Consider the following 27327-nt stretch of genomic DNA (forward strand, 5'->3'; position numbering starts at 1 on the left):
ATATCATAGGGAAATATTTTTTAAAAGAGATTTTAGTCCAAATGACTGATTTATCATCAAATTCTTGTTACCCACAATGTACAAAGTAACTATTACTAAGTTCAGCATCAACATGAAGCTTCTATTACTTTAGGAAGTAAAAGTAAAGTTTAATTAATTAAAACCTCATTAATTCCAAACTGGCAAACATTTGGGCATGAGCTGAGATAAAGTTCATCATCTTTACTATCTTTAATCTTTAAAGAAAGGATTCTAAGAAATTGATCACATCAAGGATATTTTGGGGAAATGTTAAAACTAGATAAAAGGACATCCTGACTTAAAACAGTTCAAAGTGCTTCCTAAGAAATCATTTGCTCATAATTTACAGATTTATTACAAATAAAAACTTCCATTCCATAAAGCAATTTCTCTAAGGAATCCTACACTATAATATCTTTATAGTCTAGTTTCAATTACAATATATACTTCAAATAATAAATTGCACTTAAAATTTTTTTTTTGCTAATTCAGACTAGCCTGTTAATTAGTTGGAGACTTAGATACATAAAAAAATTTAACAATCCTTTTGTCTAATACACTTAGAGATCTTAGAATATAAAGTAAGCAGTAAAAAAACTCAAGTTCTGATGGAAAGATGATGAGGATGGCCAAGTCAACTGGGGCTCTCTAGGTAAAGACACATGTACATGGTTCATTATATTGACTATCTTAAAAATCTGACGTGCTGATAAAATTTGGTATTATTACAGGAATTCGTTCAGACACCAGTCATCTTTCATCAACATAAACAAAAACCATTCAAAATAGAATTTTAAGAGTATGAATATCTTAAAAGGAAAAACAGAAAAGAATGAACATGGCAGTAAAATATTGTGTATATACTTGGAAGACGATAAAATTAAGATATGTTACATTTAACTGCTGGACTCTTTTAAACCATCATTTTTCTTACTGATTATACTAGAATAGTACAGGTATTCTTCATTTTATGTAAGAGGTGTTCATAAAAATGGTAAAATTTCACTAAATTTAATCATTTTGAATTCATCAGAAGCACTTAAAGGTATTGTACTGTGAATCTCTTGTGCAAATGAAAAACAAAAACTCTTGAATAGTTTCTAACTCTACAATTTAGCTTTAAATATACATTTTCTTATGCCAAATTTGCCTAAAATAATGTGTAACAGATACTTATTTTGCAAGTCTATCAGAAAGAAGGAAGTCAATAAAAAACAAATGCACAAACCTGATTCTGTAAACCATGAAGAGGTAGAATTTGGGTTGACAGTCTCAAACCGAACCACCTGGTTGAAATCTCTCCCTCTACTAACACCAACACAAACTAAAGGGTATTCCTGTTCGGGTACTACCAGCATTTCAAACATTCTAAGTGGACATGGTATAGGAAAATCTATGTGCTAGGGAAATAAACAAAAATACTGTTAAGCAAAATAAAATAAAAGAGTCATCATAATTTTATATACCAGAAAGTAAATATTCTTACTAGTCACAAATAAGAAATTTTGTTACTGAAATAAAATTAAGGTAAAATGGCATTCCCAGAGTTATCTGCTCAAATGTTTTTGAAGACAGGAGGTTCTGCACTGGAGGTTCAGCCCCTCATGTGCCATTACCCACACCCACCATGTCACTTTCCCAGCAGTGCCATATTCAAACATAACTGAAATGAACATGATGCCAGCAGAGCAAAGGAAGAAAGACACCACAGTATGCTGGAAGGAACACTGGACTAGGGAGTGAGAATATCTGGGTTCTGGCATTAGTTTATTCACTGTGTGACCTCAGGCAAGTTACTTATTCTTTCCAGGTCTCAGTTTCTTTGTCTGTAAAATGGAGGCAATAATATCCACCCAGCCTATATAAAGTGGTTGTTGTGAGAAAAAAAGAGCTAATGCATGTTCAAGTGCCTTGAAAATTATAAAGTACTGTACAAATATAAGGTATTGCTAGGATTTATAATATGGCCTAGGGGAGAGCCTGTTTACTTTCAGTTGGGATGGGAGAAACAGAAGCTGTCCTATGAAATATTTTTCTCATATGTGATTATGAAAGTAAAGAGTTTTGTATAATATATTAAATTTTTTTTTTAACTCAGATTTTGTTATAAAGAAATTCCAGTCCTGGAGAAGATATTAACTGTTGTATCACAATAATGGATTTAATATTACTGAAATTGCTTTTCCTCTAATTCCACAGTTCATCTCAAGGCTAATAAACTTTCATGAAAACTAGAAATAAAAATCTCAAGCATTTACAAGCTTGAAAATAAGAGGGAAGGTAACATTTTAAATAGAGGCAGCTAGATGGCTCAATGGAGTGCTGGGCCTGGAGTCAGGAAGACCCGAGTTTAAATCTAGCCTTACACTTACTAGCTGTGTGACCCTGGGCAAGTCACTTTTCCCTGTTTGCCTTAATCCACTGGAGGAGGAAATGGCAAACCACTCCAGTCTCTTTGCTAAGAAAATCCCATGGAGAGTATTGGTGTGCTATGGTCCATGGGATCAAGAGTTAGACACAACCGAACAACAATAATACTTTAAACATAAGACCATCTGAATCTGTTATAAAGAATCCATTCTAAATCTATCTGAAGTAATTTCTATCAAGATATCAAGCAACAAGGAAATAATTATTAAATTATGATAGTATGTTTCAGAAATTTCAATTACTATTTCATTTGGCATCACATGAACAATTTATAACTTCAACATTCTGAATACTTGTCATCCAAGTTTTAAATAAGCATGTTAGGATAGCATAAAATGTATTAATATTCATTAATTAAAAGACTTGGGAATCTCTGAACCTAATTTTTTAGGATAATTTGTGGATTGCCCCATGGCAAATGAACATTCTTTGACAAAATGATCTGAATATTTTACCCTGAGCCATCTTCTGTTTCTTGGCCAAAGGACAAATCTGCAAGGGACTCTTTATTATGATAGCTTTAGTCACATATAAACCAGGCTCAGTTTCCTAGCTTTGTTCCCATACTTCATCAATAGCTGCGAATATAACTAATTTTTAATTTTTCCATCTACTTTTTAAACTTTCACATAAAATTTCTCCAGCCCAAGAGTACTCTTCATTGGGACAACTGAATTTCTGAAAATGGAAAGGTTTTCACCAATCTGCCATACAATTTTAAATAATCAAATAACATATGACAACTAGGAAGAGATATTTTGTGGATTTTATGATATGAAATTTAGTAAAAATCAGACCATTAGCCTTTTTGTATTAAGAATTATAAAGGCTAGCCTTTTATGCTTACCTTAATTAACATAAACTTCTGCATTGGTTCAACCCATTCTAACAGAACAATGCTAGACTGAAGTGCCCCACAAAGGTACTTATGGCCTGTGTAAGGATTTCTCACTGTTAAGACAAAAATTATACATAATTTTTGTTATTACATTTATACATGAAACTAAATAATTTTAAAAGTTCATTACAAATCACCTCAACCCAAGGCTTAGAAGTAAAATTAAGTTACTTGCCAACCAAATTTCTTAATAGAAATTGGGCAAGAACTTCAAGTATCCATAAGCAAACAGAATGAGAATTCAGCTATAAGGGGATAATCTGTTGACTTTCCCCAGAACTTTGTCTTTTCTTGCTCAATCTTGTTACATATTCCTCCTCTGAGATCTTTTATACTTTCAAAAATGGAGTCATTACCTAAAAGACTTCCAAATCAAGTTCTAACTCTAACTTCTTTCCCAAGATTAAGTTTCATGTTTTCAGCTGACTGATGATTATTTTTCCCCCAGATCACTACCTTGTCAAGGTGGAGGGATTTGTGTAGCTCAAGGAAACTAAAGCTATGCTGTGCAGGGTTCCCCAAGACAGACAGGTCATGATGGAGAGTTCTCACAAAAGGTGATCCAAAAGAGAAGGAAATGACAAACCACTCCAGTATCTTTGCTAAGAAAACCCCATGGACAGTACTAAAATGATAGAAGAAACGACAATGAAGATGAGCCCCTTAGGTCAGAAGGTGTCCAATATGCTACTGGAGAAGAGTGGAGGACAGCTACAATTAGCTCTAGGACTAACAAAGCGGCTTGCCAAAGCTGAAAGGAAGCTCAGCTGTAGAAGCATCTGCTTAAATATCAACATCCTGGGTGTCAGTGAACTTAAATGGATGGGAATAGGTGAATTTAATTCAAATGATCACTACATTTACTACCGTAGATAAGAAGCCCTTAAAAGAAATGGAGGAGCCCTCATAGTCAATAAAATGGTGAGAAAAACAGTACTTGGATATAAGCTCAAAAATGACTGAATGATATCTGTTTGAATTCAAGGCAAACCATTCATCATCAAAGTAATATAAGTCTATGCTTCATCCACTGATGATGAAGAGGCCAAAGTTGATCAGTTCTATAAAGACCTACAACATCTTCTAGAAATAAGAACAAAAAAAGATGTCACATTCATGATAGGGGATTGGAATGCTAAAGTAGGAAATCAGGAAAAAAATGGAATAATAGGCAATTTGGCCTAGGAGTGCAAAATGAAGTGGGGTAGAGACTAATAGAGTTTTGTCAAGATATCTCACTGGTCATAACAAATACTCTTTTTTAATAACCCCAAAGGCGACTCTACACATGGACATCATTAGATGGTCAATACAGAAATCAGATTGATTATATACTTTGTAGTCAAAGGTGGAGAAGCTCTATAACAGTCAGTTAAAATGAGACCTGGAGCTGACTGTGGCTCAGATCATGAGCTTCTTATTGTAAAATTCAGATTTAAATTGAAGCAAGTAGGGAAACCATCAGACCATATAGGTATGACCTAAATAGCATCCCTGATGAATATGAAGTGGAGGTGATGAACAGATTGAAGGAATTATATATCATAGCTACAGTGTGAGAAGAACTATGGACAGAGGTTTGCAATACTGTATAGGAGAAGCAACAAAAAACATTTCAAAGAAAATGAAGAGCAAGAAAGCAAAAGGTGAAGGATAAAGGAAGAGATAGGAAGGTTTCCTTAAGTGAACAATGCAAAGAAATGGAAGAAAACAATAGAATGGGAAAGACAGATCTCTTCATGAAAATTAAAAAAACAAGGGAATGTTTTGTGCAAAAATGAACATAATAAAAGACAGCAAACACAAAAGAATTATATAAGAAAGATCTTAACATCGGTGATAACCACAATGGTGTAGTTATTGATCTAGAGCCAGATATACTAGAGGATAAAGTCAAATGGGCTTTAAGGAAGCATTGCTAACAATAAGGCTAATGGAGGGTGATAGAATTCCAGCTGAGATATTTAAAACCCTAAAATATGATGCTGTTAAAGTGATGCACTCAATATGCCAGCAAATTTGGAAAACAAAGCAGTATCCACTAGATTGAAAAAAAAATCAATTTACATCCCAATCCTAAAGAAAGGCAATGCCAAAGAATGTTCAAATTGCCAAACAACTGTGCTCATTTCACATGCCAGCAAGGTTATGTGCAATATTCTGCAAGTAAGGCTTCAGGAAAATGTAAACCGAGAATTACCAGAAGAGCAGGCTGGTTTTTGAAGAGGCAGAGGAATTAGAGACCAAACTGCCAACATTTGCTAGATTATGGAGAAAGCAAAGAAGTTCTAGAAAAACATCTACTTCTGATTCATTACTACATTAAAGCCTTTGTGTGGATCACAACAAAATGTGGCAAGTCCTTGAAGAGATGGGAGTACTGCCAGATCATCTTACTTGCCTCCTGAGGAACTTGTATGTAGGTGAAGAAGCAACAGTTAGAACCGAAAACAGAACTGATTGGTTTAAGATTAGGAAAGGAGTATGACAAGGCTGTATTTTGTCACCTTATTTATTTAACGTATGTAGAGTACATCATGTGGAATTCCCAGATGGATGAATCAAAAGCCAGAATTAAAGTTGCTGGGAGAAATATCAACAATCTCAGATATGCAGGTGATACCACGCTAATGGCAGAAAGGAAAGAGGAATTCAGAAGCCTGTTGATGAGGGTGAAAGAAGAAAGTATGAAAGCTGGCTTGAAGCTCAACATCAAAGATACTAAGATCTTGGCAACTGATCCCATCACTTCCTGGCAAATAGAGTTAGAAGAAATGGAAGCAGTGTCAGATTTTATATTTTGGGGCTCAAAGATCACTGAAGGCGGCAACTACAGCCATGAAATTAAGACACCTGCTCCGTGGAAGGAAAGCTTTGGCAAATCTAGACAGCATACTAAAAAGCAGAGACGTAACCTTGCCAACTAAGGTCCATATAGTCAAAGCTATGGTTTTTCCAGTACCAACATATGGCTGCGAGAGCTGGACTACAAGGAAAGCTGAGCGCCGCAGAATTGATGCTTTTGAATGGTGGTGCTGGAGAAGATTTTTTGAGAGTCCCTTGGACAGCAAGAAGGTCAAATCAGTCAATACTTACAGAAATTAATTCAGACTATTCACTGAAGATCAAATACTGAAGCTGAAGTTTAAATATTTTGGCCACATGAGAATTTGGGACTTATCGGAAAAGACCCTGGTGTAGGGAAAAATTCAAGGCAAAAGAAAAAAGGGACAGCAGAGGATGAGATGGACAGATACTATCATGGAAACAATGAACATGAACTTGGACAGATTTCGAGACACAGGAGAGGTTAGAAAGGCCTCACATCTACAGTCCATGGGGTAAGGAAGAGTCGGACCCGACTGAACAACAACGATGGATATTCCTTCCCATCATCCTCTCATGTTAGTTAGAAGGGCACTTAGAAGTTATCTAGTTCAACCTTACATTCCATACACAAATACCTTCTTCAAATTATGGAAAATAATGTGTTACAAATTCCTTTACTAAGAAAATTGAAGCCATTTATCACAGGCAGATAAAAATTCCCTTACCAGTAACCCCCATACTTTCCTTTTTGCTCTTCTCTTGGAGAATAAGGTAGCCCTTCTTCTTGCCACACAGACAAACCCTCTAACTTGTACCCTTGATTTAGTCTTCTTGAAGACTGGTTTCTTCAATTAGTCCTTCTTTCTTTCCAATGTTCAATTTCTATTTACCCACTGGCTCCTTCCCTGATGTGTATAAATAGGCACAGACCTCCTCCATCCTTAAAAGCCTTCATCTGACACCCCTCTCCCCATGCTATAATCTTATATCTCTCCTCCCATTCACAGCAATTCATCCTCCCAAAAGACACTGTCTACACTCACCACTGCCACTTCTTCCCATCCAACTCACTTCACAATCTCCTGTAGCTTGGCTTTTGACCCTATAACTTACATGAAAAAGAAAATTATCTCCTAGGTTACCAATAATGCCAATTGCTAAATTTAATGGCCTTTTCTTAGTCCTAGCCCTTTCTGACCTTTCTGCATGTAACACTGTTGGCCACTCTCATCCCCAAACCTTCATGACACTGCTCTCTCTTGATTCTTTTCCTGACTGCTCCTTTTCTGACTCATCATCTGTATCCAGCCTCCTAATAACTGATATACTCCAGGTCTCAGTCCTGAGTGCTTTTCTCTTTTCTTCCCACATCCCTTCTCAGTGATCAACAGCTGCACTGGGTTCAGTTATCTCCACTGAGATGCCAAATCTACTGATTCAGTTCTCAACCTCCTGAGCTCCAGGTTCATAAGACAGCTGCTTGTTGTCTATATCTATATGTCTAACTAGATGTTCCCCAGTCATCTCAAACTGTAATAGTCCAAAATGGAATTATCTTTGCCCAAGTCCTACCAAGCCTATTCCTAACTTACCTATTTCTGACAATCCTGAGAGTCCTCTTTGCTTTCCATATCCAATCAGTTATCAGATGTTGTCAGTTCTAATACCACAACACCTTTTGCATGCATCCCCTTCTTTCCATCCAGAAAACTAACATACTATTTCAAGCCTCATCATCTTTTCCCTAGACTACTGCAACTCTTCGTTGGCCTTCCTGTCCTCAGTCTTTCCATTATCCACACAGCTGCTCATATTCCGAAAGCACAGGTCTGACCATGTCTCTCCCCTTCTCAAGAAGCTTCAATGGCTCCCCAGTGCCTCTGGGATACAATACAAACTATTCTTTTTGGTTCATTTAAAATTGTTAAAACCAACAGAAATTTCTTAGCCTTCATCCTTTTTGAACTTTCTGTTGATTTTGCACTGGTGACAACTTCTTCCTCATGATATACTTGTCCCCTCCCTATGTTTTCATGACACTGCTTTCTCCTGGTTTTCCTTCCATCTGTCTTACCACTCCTTCTCCTGTGTGGGATCATCATCCCACAGTAACAGTGGGTATGCCTTTGGCCTCAGGACTGGACTCTTCTTTTTTTCTCTCTCTACACCTTCTGTCTTGGTGAGCTTTCACAGGTTTGTTTATCCTATCTATGCAGATGGTGCTGAAATCTACCTTATCTTGCATCTCCCTCCTAAGTTCTAATCCTATACCACCTGTCGAAAGCCTACTGGACATCTCCACCCTCAATGTCCCAAAGCAATGTTAAACTCAGTATGTCCAAATTGGTTGTGGTTCTATTTGCCTCCAGAGCCACCCTGCTTCCTAATTTCCTGATTTCTGTGGAGAGCTGTGCCTATCCTTCCACTTACCTAGGTCTGCAACCTCATAGCCACCCCTGACTCTTCATTCTCCCTTACCCCTTATATCAAATCCATTGCCAAGTTTTGATTCTATCTCCAAAAAAATCTAATGTCTGTCCTCTTCTCTTTCCTCATATTGCCACAATCCTAGTTAAGGCCCTCCTCATCTCTCTCCTGGACTATCACAAGAGGGGAATTTAGCTCTCTAACTTTTCACACCTCCCATCTCCAATTCTTGCTCCTGTCAAATGGTAGCTCAGGTCTGATTATGTCACATTTTTGCTCAGGGACTTTCAGTGACTTCTTACTATGATAAATTAAAAAATTCCTTTGCATATCCCTTAAAAGGTTTCACATTGTGGTTCCTATATATCTTCCCAGAATGATTTCAAGTCATTCCTTTTTATGTATTCTATTCATAACATCAGCTGGACTGCTTGCTGTTGCCTGCACCAAGCATTCCATTTCCACTCTTCCTATAAAGTATGGATCAACTACCATCCTTAACCAAAAAGTCCCTTTTCCTATTGCCTCAGAAATTACTCTGCATATTTACTTTGTATATACTGACCTATGTATATTCAATTTCCCACCAATAAAATGTAAGCTTCCTGAGGGCCATTTCATTTTCTCTTTGCATATTCAGTACCTGGCTCAGTACCTTACACAGAGTAGGTATTTAATAAATATTTATTGAATTGAATTGCCCAAAAGGTAGGATAGGTGGTGAAGAAACCATTTTTGTTCTGACAGGGACAACCAAACTCTTGCAGACAGTGAGCTGTCCAGTGGCAAGGATGGCCTCTATCAACTTTTTTTAAAAAAATTCCTTTGGCATAGGATAAAAAACAAACCTCATTCAATTCCCCAGTCAGCCTAACAAAACAGAATGGCCCTACTTTGGTGGTTTTAGTACTTACCAACACAACATTTTTGACACCACTTGGTTTCAGGAATTTTTGCAGATACAGCAAATTTCCTAAAAGATAAACAGAAATGGCTAATACAATCCATTCTCCACATAGCCTTCTAAGTGATTATTCAAAGCTGCAGGTTTGATCATGTCATCCTGCTATTCTATTAACTCCAATGGCTCCTATTAACTTCTAGGACAGACAAATACAAACTCTTTTTGGGGGGAAAGGGGCCAAAGAGGACGATGGCAGCACTTAAAGAACTTTATAACTTGGCATCAACCTACCTTTCTGGGCTTATTTCATGTTACTATTCCCTTCTAGATCCTCTAGGACCCAGCTAAACTGCTTTTCTTGCTGTTCTTCACTCATAATGTTGCTTCTCTCTTCCCTACTGCATGCCATCCCTTCCCTCCTTCTTTCCTACCTCTGCCTGGAAGGCCCAGTGCACCCCCTTCTCATTTCTGCCCTTCAAAATCTCCGATTTTCCTTTTAGACTCACTAGCTAAGTGAGGCGTTTCCTGGTGTCCTTTAGCTACGAGGGCTCTCTTGGTGCCCCTGACCAGGTCACCTTCTATTACTTAACCCATTTGTCTTAGTTTCTGCAAGGACAAAATGGGGAATAAACATCAGCACAGTGCCTGGCACATAGTAGGCACTTAATAAATGCTTGTTTCCTTCCCTTTTCCTCTTTCACTTTTGTATGCATTATGTATGCACACATATATGCATACACGTAGTTTCCCATGTTAGGATGAAAGCTTTTAGGGAAGGGACAATTTTGCTTTTATCTGGGTATCCCCAAAACCTAATACAACAATGCCTGCCACATGGCATTTGAGAAATGCTTATTGATAGGATGCTAAGGAAATAATTTCATTTGGATGACATGACTTTAGCTTGTTTATTCTTGTTTCCCCTCCCCTCCCCCACCTGCCCAAGGTGGGATGGACATAGGGTATGTGTAATAAGTGGTTTTTAAAAGATTGCATGGAATTTTTTCCCGGCCCCTGAGGATTCTCTATGTTCTGCCTATGGCAGCAGATCCCACACGCATGGCACGCAGAAGTGGACACCATAGCCTTGAAGCCACATTAAATTTCAGGTAGTAATTTCAGGAGGTAAATTAAATTTACCTCCGTTCTCTTCCCATTTCACATACTGTAGCTTGCTTGCAGCTCTCTCACACATATCTAATACTTGGAATTATGCCTAACTGGGTATGCAACATATCTCTCAAGTGAATAGTAAATTTAATGGAGTAATGGACACAGTTTTATCTGAACTTTATGTCTAATCCAGTGCTTAGTGAATATGACTCTGTATACCTATGTGGGCTAACTGCGTATGCTATGGTTCTGGAAATAAGCTTTAAGAAAAGAAGCTAAATTGGCATGAAATCTTGGTAAATAATGTTAAAGGCTAGTAATAATGGAATGCTTTAAGGAACTAAAGATACCTAGTGGGCAACTAAGAGACTAACACAAAATCATTGTTTAATTTCGTCTGTTTGTTACGTGCCATTGGCCCAATGGACTATTTATTGTTGAAGGGCTTCTGACCCCACTGGAACTATTCTTCTTAAGGCTACCAATGCCTCTTTATTAAGAAACCCAACGGATTTTCTTAGTTCTCCTCTATGTTGATTTTTTGGCCCCTTCCTGCTAGTTCTCAAGAACACCATTCGTAACAGGTAACTCTGCTTCCTTTCTTCTCACTCTCTTAACTCTACAGTCTGGTTTCCAATCTCCCAAATCAACCAAACTGCTCTCTCCAAAGTTTCTAACAGTACTTTTTCTCAATCCTCCTTCTTCCTGACCTCTCTGCAGTCTCTGACACTGTTACCCTCTTCTCTAGGGTTTCTCCTACCTCTCTGTTTGATTGTGCCTTCTCAGACTGCTTCATTGGATCTCTGTCTGGGTCATGCCTGCCAACCACAGGTGTCCCACAGGGCTCTGCTCTGAGCCATCTCTTTTCTATCTATATCTTATTTTACTTGGTGAAGTTATTGGCTCCCATGGTTTCAATTATCATCTTTATGCTGATGATTCTCAAAGCTACTTATCTAGCACTAACTTCTCTGCTGACTTCTAGTCTAGCGTTACCAACAGCTTTCAAACAGGATGTCTCTGAGACATTTTAAACTCAACATGTCTAAAACTGAACTCATCTTTTCCCCATACCCCACAATGTCTCCTCTTCCTATCATCCCTAATATCATTAAGGACACCACCATCCATTAGATTGTGAGCTTCCTGAGGGCAGGGACTGTTTTTTGCATCTTTCTGTATCCTCAATGCTTAGCCCACTGGCTGACAAGTGTCATCCTTGACTTCTCACTTCCCATATCAACAAGTTGTTTTTACTTCCATAACATCTCTTGTATTTGCCCCATTCTCTCCTCTGACACTGCCACCACTCTGGTCTTTAATCCCTCACATTTAAGATACTGTAGCAAGATACTGGTTGGTCTTCTTTCCCCAAGTCTTTCCCCACTCCAGTCCACCCTCCACTCAACTGTCAAAGTACTCTTCCTAAAGCATAGGTAGGTTGCACATGTCAATTACCTATTGTTTAAGACTCCAGAGGCTCTTCATTGCCTCCAGGATCTGAGTACTTTATAACCTAGCTCCCTCCTACTTTTCCAGTCTTCTTACGCCTTACTCCCTTGGCACATACTCTTCAATTCAGTGACATTGGCCTCCTGGCTGTCCCATGAATAAGACACTCCATATCTCTTGGTTGTGAGCATTTTCACTGTCTTTCCACCATGCCAGAAATGCTCTCCTTCCTCACCTCTATTTCTTGGCTTTCCTGTATTCCTTCAAGTTCCAGCCAAAATCTGCCACCTTCTGTAACAACACTTCCTATTCCCATAAATGCTACTGCCTTCCCTCTGTTAGTTCCAATCTATCCTGTTATACATCTTGTTTATATGTAATTGTATCTTGTCTTCTCCATTAGCCTGTGAACTCCTTGAGAGCAGGAACTATCTTTTGCTTTTCTTTGTATCCCTATTGATAAATATCATCTTTGGCCCATAGTAGGCACTTTATATTTATTGACTGATGGGACGGCTTTGGCCCTACAGACCATCCTTTCTCTCTTGGAAATTCATTTTACTCTCGGCTTTCACGGCATTTCTTCTGTCTCGTCTTTCACTGTTTCAGTCTTCTTCAGAGGTGTCATCATGCCCAACCTTTTTACTGTGGATATTCTACTATCAGGCCTCAATCCAGGTTCCTCTTTTAATCCCTCCCTTCCCACATTCTCCACTGGAGAACTCATTGATCCCTAGGGTTTAGATGATCATATTTATGCTCTGGAATTGCTTTAAGGAACTAAAGATAAATAGTGTGCATCTAATGGGCTCATTTAAAATCAGTTTTTTTTTCTCAGACGTATAATTTTCTCTCTGAAGACTGCTTTAGTTCCACCCCAGGAATGATGATAAGCTGTTGCATTTCCCTCAATGTTTTCAAAAATTCCTCAATTTCAAAAATATCAATAGATGAGAACAGTGATGTAAAATGGATGCAGTGCTGTATGATAGGATTTGTTCAGTGTTGCCCATGAAAAATGCCCAGTCCGGTTCTTTGCCCTTACAAAGATTATTATCTTCCATTTGGTTCTTCATAGTCTTTCTGTCACTCTAGGTGCTAGCTGCCACTGAGAAGTAATCCATTTTACCTCTTGGATTGGGAGGCTAACCCGAAAAAAAATCCTTAGACACTTACCTCTTAGATGGCAATGTTTCTTTAAGAGCAGCTTTTCTTTCCCTTTGAGGGGAAAGAATGACCCTTCTACTTCTACCGATTTTCTAGTCACTTCTCTTTATCGATTTTATTCTATCCTCCTACACAAATTCTCCTTATTGATAAGTTTAAGTGACTTGCCCAGGGTAACAAAGTCAAGCATTTGTTAGGGGTGGAATTTGAACCAAGGTCTTTGTGCTTTCCAGGTCAGCTTTCTATCTCCACTAAGTTATGTTGCTTTTTGTTGTTGTTGCTAGACCAAAGAAATTACTATCTCACCATTTTCATATCATCTGCTTCTCTGTTTCTTACCTCCCTCCCCCCATTTATCCAATTTTCCATTCTGTTTTTTTTTTACACAAAATATATTGATTCAATTGTAGGGAATAAGGGTAGATTTTGTCCATGGAACACTGATTCAACTCTTCTATGTTGCCTTCTCCTACTTTTTAAAATTCCTCTTTTCATCCTTTAATGATCTCTCATTATTCTGTCTCCCTGTCAAAAAACAGTAACATAGGGGCAGCTAGGTGGCGCAGTGGACAGAGCACCCGGCCCTGAAGTCAGGAAGACCTGAGTTCAAATCTGACCTCAGATACTTGACGCTTATTAGCTGTGTGAGCCTAGGCTCACTTAACCCCAACTGTCTAAAAAGAAAAGGAAAAACAAAAACAAAACAAAAAACAATAATATCAGGGAAATGATTTTGATATTTTTTTTTAGTAATAATTGCACATAGTTACCTTTCTTAAATTCTGTGGTTGGGGATATTCGTAAGTTGAATAATCTGTTCATTTCTATTTTTTTCCAGGAATGCGTAAAATGCCTCTCTTTAATTGAACAGTGATTTTATTTCTTTGATGATTAGGCTTAGGTTTATAGAATGTATAAATTTTGGGTTGTAGTTTTAGTTTCTTTGCATTTTGTAATGTTACTTCCTCCTGAACCCAACGTTCTGATTTCTCCCAAAGACATATTACTGTATTTTCAGTCACCTAAGCTTGCATTCTCAGAACCATTCCTTATGGCATTCTTTTCCTCACCCCTATTTCCAAGCAATTACTAAGATTGCTGATTTAATCTCCACAGCATCTCTAGCCTTTCTCTCCTTCTCCACTAACATGACGATCACCTGGCCTCTAACTTGGTCTGCCTGCCTCTCATCTCTCCCCTCGCCAGTCCAAACTTCACATGGCTGCTAGACTGAGATTTCTAAAAGCAGAATTTTTACCACATCAATCCCTTGCTCAACAAACTTTAGGGGCTCCCTCTACCTCTAGGAACAAAGGACGCCATTTGGCTTTCTAAACCCTATACAATCAGGATCAAGTCAACATTTTTAGATTCCTTTCCTACTACAGTATTTCTTCTTTCAATCAAGTCATGCTACCCAGTTATGGTTCCCCTATGCATGACATTTCATCTGCATTCGTATCTTTGCAAAGGTGTCTCTCGTTACTGGTACATTTTCTCTTTTCAACTCCACCTCTTGGAGTTGAATCCCTGATCTTCCCCAAAATGCAGTAGTTGGTGCTTCTCTCATCCCTGCTAGAAAATTACTTTGTATATCTTTTATTTGCTTATCTATGCACATGGTTGTTTTCTCCTACCTCTACCCCATCCCCAAAAGAATGGAAGCTTCTTGAGGCAAGATTCCGTCTTTTTCTTTTTTCTTTGCATCCCTAGCACTTGAACCCACACCTTCATTTTGGCTAATAAATGCCTATTAAACTGAACTGAATTTGGAAAGACTCATGACCAAGCTGGCCAGAGGGTAAAACATTTTTTGACCACAGGAAATCCTGAGGACTGTGGTACAATAGAATTGTATTTTGTGCTGACAAAAAGACTATGCATATTAATGAAATTATTATAGTACACAATATCAACTTTAAATGTTAAAATGATAAATTTCTATAAATTATTGGTCAATAAAGTACTTTATTTTCCTTTGATTAAAAAACAACTTAAACTAACAGGACGTAAAACTTTTAAGACTTAGTGGGAAAAAAAACAACAGAAAAAAATGACTTGTACAAAAGGAAAAATAAAGTCAAAAAAGAAAATAAAAACGGTTGGCGTAAGGAGAAATAGGTAAAGGCAAAACAGAATACAAAAGTTTCTACTGATTAAAATCATGGAATTTTTGAGCACAACTCTGATGCTTTAGTGATGGGGCACCTTGAGCAGAGATGTCTGTCAGAGGATTAATAACATATTATGTCTCTGGCTAAAAAAAATATGACCTCTTTGTATACACTCACCTGGGCAATATTCGGTCAGGGAGTTTGTGTGCTGGAATAGCAACAGGTAACTTTTGCATTTGTCTTGCATAATCAAAAAGTCCTGGTAAATTATGGGAATAAAGCTGAGATGCTTTACCTGAAGAAAAAAAGATATATATATAAAATAAAGCTTTACATACAAGGAATATAATACCATTTCTCTAATATTTTAATAAAGTAACACTTTAAAACATAAAAGACTTACCAGATATTGATAGTAAGCAATTATTCATTACATATAACCATGTACATCTTCGGGGAAATAGCTGGTAAGAAAAATGAATGGATTTTTAAAAGTGCTGTATATATAACATCTTAAAAATACATTTTATATTGAGAATGTAGATTTTCAAATCAATAAGACAACTTCAAATTGAAAACAAAAGATACAACTTATGACTTTTAGGCACCTCACATCTATGACCAATTAATTTTTGAACTATTTGGATTAATTAGTACAGAACCAGGAAATAAATAGTGCTCAATCAACAAATAAATACCTACTACGTGCAAGGCAGTGGGGATACAAGGGCAAAGAAGGAAACAATGCCTATTCATATTCTAATAGGGAGACTAGTACACATAAAATATATATAAAGCATGAACAACAATTTTTTAAGTACAACTACATACAAAATAGCTGAATACATGGTAGTATGGGAGTAGAGCATTACAATTTCAGGGGAATTAGGAAAGGTTTCCTGCAGGAGATGGCCCGTGAACTTAGGGGAAGAGAGAGGCTCTCTAAGAGGGAGGTAAGAAAAGAACCCATTGCAAGCATGTGGGACAGCCAGGGAAAAGGTATGGAGATGGGAGACAGCGTCACAAGGGAGGATGACAAAGGGCTAGTTAGGCTGTATGACAGAATGCAAGAAGGGGAGTAATATCTATTGAGGTTAGAAAGATAGGTTGGGGGTGCAGCCAGAGGGCACAGTGGATACAGCACTGGAGTCAGGAGGACCTGAGTTCAAATCTGGCCTCAGACACATAACACTCACTAGCTGTGTGACTCTGGGCAAGTCACTTAACTTCAAGTGTCCTCACCAAAAAACAAAACAAAAAACAAAACAAAATGAAAGAAAGATAGGTAAAGGACAAGTTATACAGGACTTTACAAACTGAACAGAAGAATATAAAATTAATGTGCGATAACTAAAAAATTAAACTTTAATGCATACTGATAAATCACATCCAAAAATTATATTTGTCTTCTGTAAAAACTTTGATTTTATCATTGGTTATTAAGTACACATGGAATCATAATCAATTTCTAGTAGTAATTCATTATCAAGATCTAAAAATGCTGTGGTGAGCATGAGATATATGATGTAAGCAGCGAAACTGATATCCCTTAGTGGACAACAGAACAGCACCTATATACACCCTCACAGAGCACATCATATTCACTTAAATACTACAGTATATAATATAATACTGTATGCCAATACTGGCATATGATCTTATTATACTCAAGCTCATTCTTAGTTCCCATTTTTAGAAAAAATTATCGATAACTTTTGCTTTCAAAAATCACTATATTCATATTTTCTCCTCACTCTGAAAAGAAAAAAAGGGCAGGGCCTTCCCTGTCTTTTCTGGAACGGTTTTGGAGCACCCAGGGTTGAACAGTATGTTGTTGTTTTCCCCATTTACACTATGGCAGTCATCCCTGTTGTTTTCCTGGTTTTGCTTAGTGATGCTGCCTCAATTCCTATGTCTTTATGGGTGTTTATAAGGATGGTGGGACCCTCTATGGAAACAGAAGTTTGGAAGAGGGGCAGGTGTGCTGGGGACAATCAATCCACTGATGTGAAATAACAGCTGTGTGCCAGACACTATGCTGGGCACCACAGACATAAGTACAAAGAATTGAAAAAACCTCTACTTGTGGGGAACTTACACTATGATGTGGGAGACCACAAGTATGATATAAATATCAAGCTAATGAATACAAATATATACAGAAATACATACAAGGTAATTGAGGGGGAGGCATTAGCACTTAGGGGAAACAGGAAAGGCTTTCTGCCAAAGATGGCTCCTGAGTGGCATCTTAAAGGAAGAGGGAGGCTCTAAGGTGGGGTAGAGGGGGCATATTCCAGGCATGGGGGATAGCCAGCCAGTGCAAAGGCATTGAAATGGGAGGGCCAGTTTGGCTGGGTCACAGAGTACAAGAGAAAAAGTAAAAACACCCAATAATTTTGTGTAGAGCTTTAACTACTAAACAGAGGAGTTTGTATTTTCTTCCAGAGGCAAAAGGAAGCCACTGGAGTTTGCCGAACAGAGGTGTCACGTGATCAGATACGCACTTAAGGAAAATTACTCTGGCAGTGGTGTACAGGATGGACTGGAGTGGTAGGAGATTTAAGGGTCCAGAAACAATTAGGAAACTGTTGCAATAATCTAGGCAAGTAGGGGGCAGCTAGGTGGCACAGTAGATAGAGCTCTGGCCTCGGTGTCAGGAAGACCTGAGTTCAAATCCGGCCTCAGACCCTAGGCAAGTTGCTTAATCCTGATTACCTCACCAAAAAGCAAAAAAAAGAAAAGAAAAGAAAAAAAAATCTAGGCAAGTGATAAATGAGGATCTGAAGTAAATTAGTATATGACTGGAAAAATTGGAATGATAATAAGGTCTGTTTTGGACTTGAGTTTAAACTGTCTATAGGACATCCAATTACCCTCTTCTCTTTAGCTTTTTTTTGAACACTACTCTGCTGGTTTTCTTCCTACCTATCTGATGGCTCCTTCTCTGTCTCCTTTGCTGGATCTTCCCCTCCAGAACATGTCTTCTAACACCAAGTGTCCCTCAGGGTTCTGTCCTGGGCCCTCTTCTCTTCTCCCTCTATACTATTTCACCTGGTATCTCATCAGCTCTCATATATTTAATTACCATATCTATGGTGACGATTCTCAAATCTACCCATCCTGCCCCAATCTCTCTGCTGACTGGGAATCTCACATATCCAACTGCCTTTCAGACATCTCAAATTGGATGTCCAATAGGCACCTTAAATTCATTATGTCCAAAAAGTAGATCAATGGAATAGACTAGATAAAGAAGAATTAGAAAGAATTAGAAATGACTGAACTACTCAATAAACACGAGAACAGAAGTAAATTGTGGAAGAACCTCTTGTTTGACAAGAACTGGTGGTAAAACTTGAGCAGACCGGCAGAAATTAGGTTTAGATCAATATCTTATGCTATATAGCATGGTAAATTGAAAACGAATACGTAACCTAGATATTAAAAGAGAGGGAAAGAAAGAATGGAACAGAAAAGGAATAAGCACTTAGTAGGTGCCAGGCACTGAGCTAAGAACTTTACAAATATTATCTCATTTAATCCTTATAACAATCCTGGGAAAGAGGTGCCATTATGATCTCCATTTTACATTTGAGGAAACTGAGGCAGACAGGTTAAGTGACTTGCCCAGGGTCACAGAGCTAGGAAGTGTCTGAGGCCAGATGTGAACTCGGGTCTTGCTGATTCTAGGCCCAGCCCTCTATCCTCTGGGCCACAGAATTGGAGGGAAAGAGGAGTTGAAGGAGGAAGCAATAGGGAGAGAGAAAGGGACCAGATCAGGTACCTTTGAGCAATGACTAAGAGAAGAATTCTAAACAAAGAGATGATAAAACATAAAATAGATCACTTTGATTATGAAACTGAAAAGCTTCTGCACGAACAAAATCAATTTAGGATAAGGGAAGTTGAGAAAATGACATTAAATAGCACTGATAAAGATCTAATTTCCAAGACACAGCAGGTACTGATAAAAATATATAGGACCACTATCCATTCCCGGCAGACACGTAGAGTCAAAGCCATTCTCAAAAGAACTGCAAACTCTTAACTACCATATGAAAGCCTGCTGCAAAACACTAATAATAAGAGATATACCAATCAAAGGTAAAATGACAAAAGATAGGAACAGTCAACAATGGAAGGGTTGTAGAAAGAAACACATTAAAATGCAGTTGATGCAAATAAGAACTGCCCCCAACCATCCTGGAAAGCAACTCAAATTATACTGAAAAAAGTAACTCAGTGCATGGCCTGTGGCCCACTGCTAAGTGTAATGAGGAGGTCTAAGAAAAGTCACAAATAAAACAATAGCTTAAGCATCACATTTTGTAGCGGTAAAGAATTAGAAACACTGATTAGGGAAGAGCTGAACAGATTGTGGTACGTGAATCCAGTGGGCTATTTCTGTGCAATAAGAAACATTAAACATGATGAATAAACAAGGAAGTATGGTTAGACTTACACACACTGATACAAGTAAAACAATGAGAACCATGAAAATGACAAATACAAGGGCAACAGTAATGTATATCAAAAGAACAATAACAACAAAGTTATTGAATGGTATGTAATTATAATGACCATGTTTCGACCCAGAGAAGAGGTGAGAAAATTGACCTCACTTCCCTTCTTTGCAGAAGTGGAGGACTATGGGTGCGAAACACTGAATATACTGCAAGCCTCAGCAAATGCGTTAGTTTTGCTAAACTGTTTCCCCCCACTTTTTTAATTCTTTGTCTAAATAGTGGTTCTGTATATAGCAGAAGAGAGAGACAGACTGAGAAATGAAAGTGATGCAACAACAAAAGATATCAATAAGATCAAAAAAAACTGTACAAAGGAAACAATAATCACAAAAACTAGTTTTCAGAGTATAACAACTTAACTAGCTAGCTAAAACATCAAGTAGTAGCTGCTCTTATCAACTCCTTGAACCATAAATTAGTAACTTTAATAATGGAAGAAAACCAATGACATGATAAACAAGACAATTCTATCAAATGAGTAGGGAAATAGTAGAGAAGTATTCATGATGTTTCCTCAGTCTACCAATTTACCTGTGTCCTCCTTACCTTGTCCCTTCTCCTCCCTTTCTCAGAAAACCCTCTTCACCACTCCAGTCTTACTCTGATGCCTCCTTAAAGTAGGGAGGTGACTCTGTGGTCCTTGAAGGATACACCAACAGAGCTGAAATGCTGACACATGTTACCACCAAGCTATAGGTAAAATGAAAACTCCTTGATGGCAAAGACTGTTTCGTTTTCCTCTCTGGGTCTCTAGCACCTAATGCAAAGCTTGACACATCGTAGGCGCTAAATAAATGCTTTTGCAAGTGACGTAAAACAAAATGACTAACCTGTTCCATTGATGTCTCATGTAGCTCATTAAGGTTCAAGGTATATATCCCTTCCTCAGCACCAAATATCAAATACTGATCTGCAACAAGACAGAAAAACAAAAATAATCTGCTACAGATCAATTTATATAAATACAAAACTCTTTTTAAAGACATCTACATGGTAAAATCAAAACAGAAACAAGCCAATACTACCAATTTGTTTCTTTTATTTTTTGTTGAAAGTATCAGAAGTATTATTAACCAGTAGTGATTTACATTCAGAAATCCATTGTTTTAACCCACACTGGATGTTTACAAAACTCCAATTTGGTAAGAACACTGATAGTAATGCTCCAAATGCAATGTTTAGAAGAAAACCTGTATTTTAAAACTGCCTGAATCAAATAGCTTCATTTTCTAAGCATCAATGCTATTCCTACACAATTGTATTTATGACAGGTTAAAAAAAAATCCTGGATAAAATGAGTAAACAAAAATTGTCCACTGAGTTCCACTATGATACCTCAAAATAATGTGGAGGTACTCTTGTTTCTTTAAAAATTTAATTTTTTTTCCAATCAGCAAAAATCTACCTTCTCTCCCTCCTACCATTCCAACCCCACCAAATTCAGAAAGAAAAACAAAACACTTGTTACAAATCTGTTTACTTAAGCAAAACAAACCAACTTTATTCTGTACTCTCGGTCCTTCTCCTCTCTTATCAGGAGGTGGGTGGCATGTTTCAATTAGAAGACCTCTGGAATCATGTTTGATCATTATATTGATGAGCGTTCCTAAGTATTTCAAAGTTGTTTTTCTTTACAATACTGTTGTCATTGCATGAATTGTTCTGGTTCTGCTCACTTCATTTCTTTTTCTTTCTTTTTTCAAGCAACTGGAGTTAAGTGACTTGCCCAGGGTCACACAGCTAGTGTTAAGTGTTTGGTCTGAGGCCAGATTTGAACTCAGGTCCTCCTGACTTCAGGGCCAGTGCTCTATCCACTGCACCACCTCATTTCATAATCAGTTCATACAAATCTTTTCAGGTTTCTCTGAAACTGTGCCCTTCATCATTTCTTATACCACAACAGTATTCTATCACATTTATAGCGCATAACTTGTTCAGTAATTCCTCCAATACAACTGTTAGCAATCCCCATGAATTTTTCTTTTTTTTAAAACATGTACTTATGTTTGAACTGGTTTTAAGTCAGTGTATAGGAGCAGTATCTCCCGAAATACTGGTACCAATCTCATGGAACTCATGGGGGGGACTGTAAAAAACCTTCATTCATATCTATGTTGGGGGCAGGGAGGGAAATTAGAGGTGTTCTATGGCTCTGACAATTTAAAAAAAAAGGACATAAGACAGAAGATACTAAAAAAATTTTTTTGGAAGGATTATATAATTAACTTGTAAGCAACACTACTGTCTCCCTTCCTCCCCCTCCCATGACTGGATTTATGTTAAGTAGTTCCTTTGTGTAAAATAAGACAGCCTTCATACAGGCAAGTAACTCTCTGTAACAATATGTTTGGAATGACAATGAAAAAAAATGTGTAATCAAAGTCCTGAAAATGCACTGTAGAATTTTGGGGACGTTTGCCTCCAACTCAGACTGCTCATCATCTTTACTATTTCAGTTCTTAAATCCTGAATCAAGTGGCAAAAAACAAGCAAAATACCCACCAAATACAGCCATGCCAATCATTATATTCCTGCATGCTGATCTACATCTGTTGAAAGGTGGACAGAGAGGTCAGGGTGCAGCCTTCAACCCAGACAGAGTATTTGCACTCAGTTGGAACAGTGATGATGATTTCCACTGTGTTTGGGGGTTAGGGCTGTAATCTCCTTCGGATTACTGTCATCAATGCCTGGGTACGTGGTGGTTCCACCACACAATATGGTATTGGCACATAACTCCTTATGGATGTCAACATCACACTTCATGATTGAAGTGGAGGTAGTTTCATGGATTCCACAGGATTCCACACATAAGAAAGATGGTTGGAAGAGAGCTTCTGAGCACCTGAACTTCTTGTTGTCAATGGTTGTTGTCAACCTGACCATCAGTGAGCTTACAGCTCTTTTTCCAGAGAATAGCCAAGGCCATTTCCTACTCTGAAGTCTAGGGCTATGTAACACAGTTTCTCCTTAATGTCATGCACGATTTCCCTCTCAGCTGTAATGGTGAAACTATACCCTCTCTTGGTCAGGTTCTTCATGAGGTAGTCTGTCAGATCATGGCCAACCATATCCAGATGGAGAGTGGCATGAGGAAGGGCATAACCTTCATAGATAGGCACAGTGTAAGTCACACCATGATCAGAATCCATCACAATACCACTGGTACAACCAGAGATATAAAGGGACAGCACAGCCTGGATGGATGGCAATGTACATGGCAAGGGTGTTGAAGATCTCAAAAATAACCTATGCCATCTTTTCTTTGTTGGCTTTGGGGTTTGGGGTGGGGATGGCTTCTGTGAGCAGTACAAGGTACTCTTCAGGGGCCACACAGAGCTCATATAGAAAGTATGATGGCCTACCTTTTCCATGTCATCTCAGTTGGTGACACTACGTATTCAGTCAAATACTTCAGGGTCAGAAGACCTCTCTTGCTCTGGACTTTATCCCCCAAAGCTGTCCTTCTGGCCCTATCACACTCATGAATGAGGCACCCAACAACAGAAGGGAAGACAGACCGAGGGGCTTCATTTTCTGCAAAGCCAACAATGAGGATAAGAGAGAGGAGAGGTGATTTTGCACCTGGAGACAGGGGATGGCAGGGGACACCTCTGCAGGAAGAGGAGAAGGTAAGTGGACCCTAAAGGGAAGAGTTCACAGCTACTATAATATCCCTCCTAATTTCTAATTATTTGCCACCACAAAAAGAACTGATGTAAATATTTTTGAATATCCTTAGTTTGTCTTATTTAGGACTGCTTTCTTCCTTAATCTACTCTACCTCTAACTTTCCCTTCTCTCGTTTCCGTTTAGTAGAATGTATTTCCATACCCAAATGTTATGTATTTGTTCCTCTTTTGACCAGTTCAGATCACAATGAGGTTCAAGTCAGTTCCCCCAACCTCCTTCCTCCCTGTTTGTACGTATCTATCTGAACATGCCAATTATGTAAGGTAATTGTTCCTAACCTTCTCCCTTCCTCCCCCCACCAACATTCTCTCACTGTATTCCCTTTCTCCTCCCTTCCCATTCTTCTTTTAAGATCAAGACATAATAGAACAGTTCCAGGCCCTCTGGCTAATTAGCGACCCTGATGAAGGGTTCAAAGGGGACAAATGTATCATCTCCACATTTTATTATTGTTTCCTCATCATTACCTTTTTACGTTTCTTAACTCTTGTGTTTACATTTCAAAGTTTCTATGCAGCTCTGGTCTTTTCATGAAGAATGATTTGGAAGTCTATTTCATTCAGTCTAGTTTTCCTCTCTGTAAGATTATAATCATTTGTTTTGGGTAAGTTATTCTTGCCTTTGCCTTCAGGAAGATCATATTCCAAGCTCTCTGCCTGTTTACAGTGGTCCCTGCTAAATCATGCATGTGGTTCCTCAGTACTTGGGAGCTTGCTTTCTGGCTGCCTGCAGCATTTTCTCTTTGATTTGGAAGCTCTGATTTTAGCTATAATGTTCTTGCAAGCTTTCATTTTGAGGTTTCTTCAAGGAGGAGACCAGTAGATTCTTTCTATTTCCACTTTGCCCTCTGATTCTAAGAATTCTGGCCATTTTTCTCTGATCATTTCCAGAAATATGATGTCTTGGCTCTTTTTCTGATCATGGCTTCTAGGTAGTCCAATTACTTAATCTACTTTAAACTCTCTCTTTGCTCTGTTTCTCAGTCAATTATTGATTTATTGATATTATTTATATCTTACAATTTCTTCTATTTTTTGAAAAAAAAAGTCTTTTAACTTTGTTCTTATTATTTCTTATTGTCTCATGGAGTCATTAGGTTTTATTTTTTTCAATTAAAATTTTCAGCTAGTCTGTTGGCTTAGTTAAGGTTTTACACCTCTTATACCAAGCTATTCTCTCATCAACTCTTTCTTTCATGGCTATTTCTTTTCCCTCTAGCACTTTCATTTCGCTGATAAAAACATGTAAAAATTTTTTGTTCATCTTTTCTAGAGATTCGAGTTGAATTTGTGCTTAAGCTGTGTTTTTCTTGGAGGCTTTGCATTTGTGCTTATTTGGAGTCATCCTCTTCTTCTGAGTTTGTGTCTTGAGTGTCTCTTTCACAAAACAGTTTTTATGATGGGATCCTTTTTTTGTTTGCTCTCTCATTCTTTCAGCTTATTTCCTGACTTTGTACTTTGTTAGGGCTAAGTTCTGTGCCCTTCTGGAAGAAATGTGTGGAGTAGTCCTATTGCTGCTTTCATGGGACATTCAGTGTCATGTCCAGGATCTCCAGGAACTAGAAGCTTTCAGTTCTCCCAAAGTAGTCTGATCCAGAGAAAAGTTTGATGGCTGGTCCTCTGGTCTGAATTCTACAAGTTCTACTGCTACTAGATGCAGTCACTATTAGCCAGCTGGAAACCTCTGCTGATTCAGGGTGAGGGAACTATAGGCTCTCTTCAGTCTGGTTATTCCTCCTGAAGCTTCTAACTGTGATGGAAGTTGGAAATGAGATCCTGATCCACTCTTGGGGTCCGAGCCATACAGTGGCTGCTTGCTCCTTAACTTGCTCCTTGTTATGCTACTGTCTAGGAACCACAAGTGGTCTTTACCCCTGGCAAATAACACGCCTAGGCAGAAGCTGCAGTCTCAGTCAACCCTGGATCTGTGAAAGACAACTGTTCCTGCTTTCTATGCAATTTTAGGTCCTTCTAGAACCTAGAATCTCTTCTTACTCTGGTGCACAGCCCTTCTCTATACTGGAATGCTTTAAATGGCACATTCCTGACCAGATCCCATGCCCAGAATCTGCACAACTCTCTCTCTTTCTGTAAGTAGACCCAATATAGAAACATGACTCACTGTGATTTTCTTCTTGTAGTTCTCAGGATTTGGTCTGGTGTGTTTTCTAGATCTATCTGGAAGAGCTGAGGGATTGTGGGGTGGGGAGGGAGGATCTCACTGTACTCCTGGCTACTCCACTATCTTGGCTCCATCCCTGTGAACTTGGTATACAAAAGTGATTTCAATCAATTCTAAAACGTTCTACTATGCTGAAAAGGTTTTACCTACGGTCTTGACAATAGGTGATGTCTATGTTCTGAGGATCAGGCTGGCTAATTACATGAAGGCTCATCACCATTAGGCTGGTCAACTGTGATTAAGTTCTCTGGCCATGGCAATCCATGAAGCAATGCAAAATACAAACTGGCCTTTAATCTTCTGCTACCCTTCTTTATACTTCTGTAATTCAGTGGCAGGGTAGTAGATAAGTAGATAGAAGATGCTAAAAATAAAGCGTTTTTAGACTGTCTATAAATATTAACGCAGTTGTTAGTATTCTAAATGTTAGCTCCAGTAGTTGATATGGATGAACTGAATTTTGTCAATCCTGGCATTGATCCCATAAATTAAAGTGAAAGGCAAAACTGCAGATAAATTAAAGGGTGGCTCACAGACTCTTACTGGAGAGAAAAATAAATGGGGGATAGGGGACAGCAGATTTTATTGTATGGCTAGGTCATGATTAATTCAGTTTCAAATACTATGCAATCAATTTAATGAGATCTATGAAATGATACCAGGCCACATTTAACACAAGCCAAAATTCAATTAATGTGATGTATTAAGAGCTAGTTGAGGATTTTAACACATTGTTATGTCACCGGTCCATTCTTGCCTATCATCACAAGTAGATGTGACATGTTGCTGCATACCATATTACCAACAGCTGTGTTATTTATTTTTAACAAAATGGAAAAAAGGAAGAATGCCTCACATGGAAACACTGCCTGCACAAAAAAGATGCTTATTATTGCATGAGGACGAAAATGTGATCTACCTGAATAGTATTAACACGGTCATAGTAATTTTGAAATAGGATGAAATACTGGATGTCTGAATCATTAGTATGAAATATTATTAAACATATAAGCAAAATAAAAATAAAGGTGAGGTTGCATCAGCTTTTTGCGGTTTTCAAACAACTACATAGAACAGAAGTGTTAGAACGATAGAAATTAAATGTCTTTAGCCATATGGATTGAAGGCTGCTGTAAAAAATGCCTTCCTCTTAGCAGACTAGCCATTCAAACAAAAGCCTTAAGTTTATTTAAGGCAGTGAAAGAAAACAGGAATGAAGTGGACACTGAAGATACATTTGCTGCAAGAGTTGGTTTGATAGCTTTAAAAATCAAGTTTAATTGCACAATATTAAACTTATCACAGAAGTAACCATAGTAGATGAGGTTGCAACAGCTAAATATTCTGATGTTTGGAAGAAAATAATCCAAAGAAAGTGGATACACTGATCAATAAATTTTTAATGTGGATGAAAAAAGCTTATTCTGGAAAAGGATGCCTTTCAGAACTATTTTCAAGAAAGAAAAAACTCAGCATGGATTTAAAGGGTCTAAGGATTGTCGAATACTTTTACTGGAAGGTAACACAGGAGGGTATTGTAAATTAAAACCAAGGATTATTGATAGCTTT

General features: G+C 38.0%; 1 protein-coding gene across 5 annotated transcripts in view; it reads right to left on the minus strand.

Annotated features, from left to right (window-relative positions):
* The window catches only part of MAP4K3 (mitogen-activated protein kinase kinase kinase kinase 3), a 195992-nt gene that overhangs the window by 15191 nt on the left and 153474 nt on the right, over positions 1–27327 (minus strand). For all 5 annotated transcript variants that reach the window (XM_020976955.2, XM_020976957.2, XM_020976956.2 and 2 more), the window contains 6 exons: positions 20715–20794; positions 15759–15819; positions 15533–15650; positions 9520–9578; positions 3299–3402; positions 1250–1421 (listed from right to left, as the gene is read on the minus strand). In XM_020976955.2, the coding sequence (XP_020832614.1) occupies positions 1250–1421; positions 3299–3402; positions 9520–9578; positions 15533–15650; positions 15759–15819; positions 20715–20794 (594 nt within the window). The remainder of the gene's footprint in view (positions 1–1249; positions 1422–3298; positions 3403–9519; positions 9579–15532; positions 15651–15758; positions 15820–20714; positions 20795–27327) is intronic.

The sequence above is a fragment of the Phascolarctos cinereus genome, unplaced genomic scaffold (assembly GCF_003287225.1).
Source record: "Phascolarctos cinereus isolate Bilbo 61053 unplaced genomic scaffold, phaCin_HiC Scaffold_2;HRSCAF=192, whole genome shotgun sequence".
Taxonomy (NCBI): Eukaryota; Metazoa; Chordata; class Mammalia; order Diprotodontia; family Phascolarctidae; genus Phascolarctos; species Phascolarctos cinereus.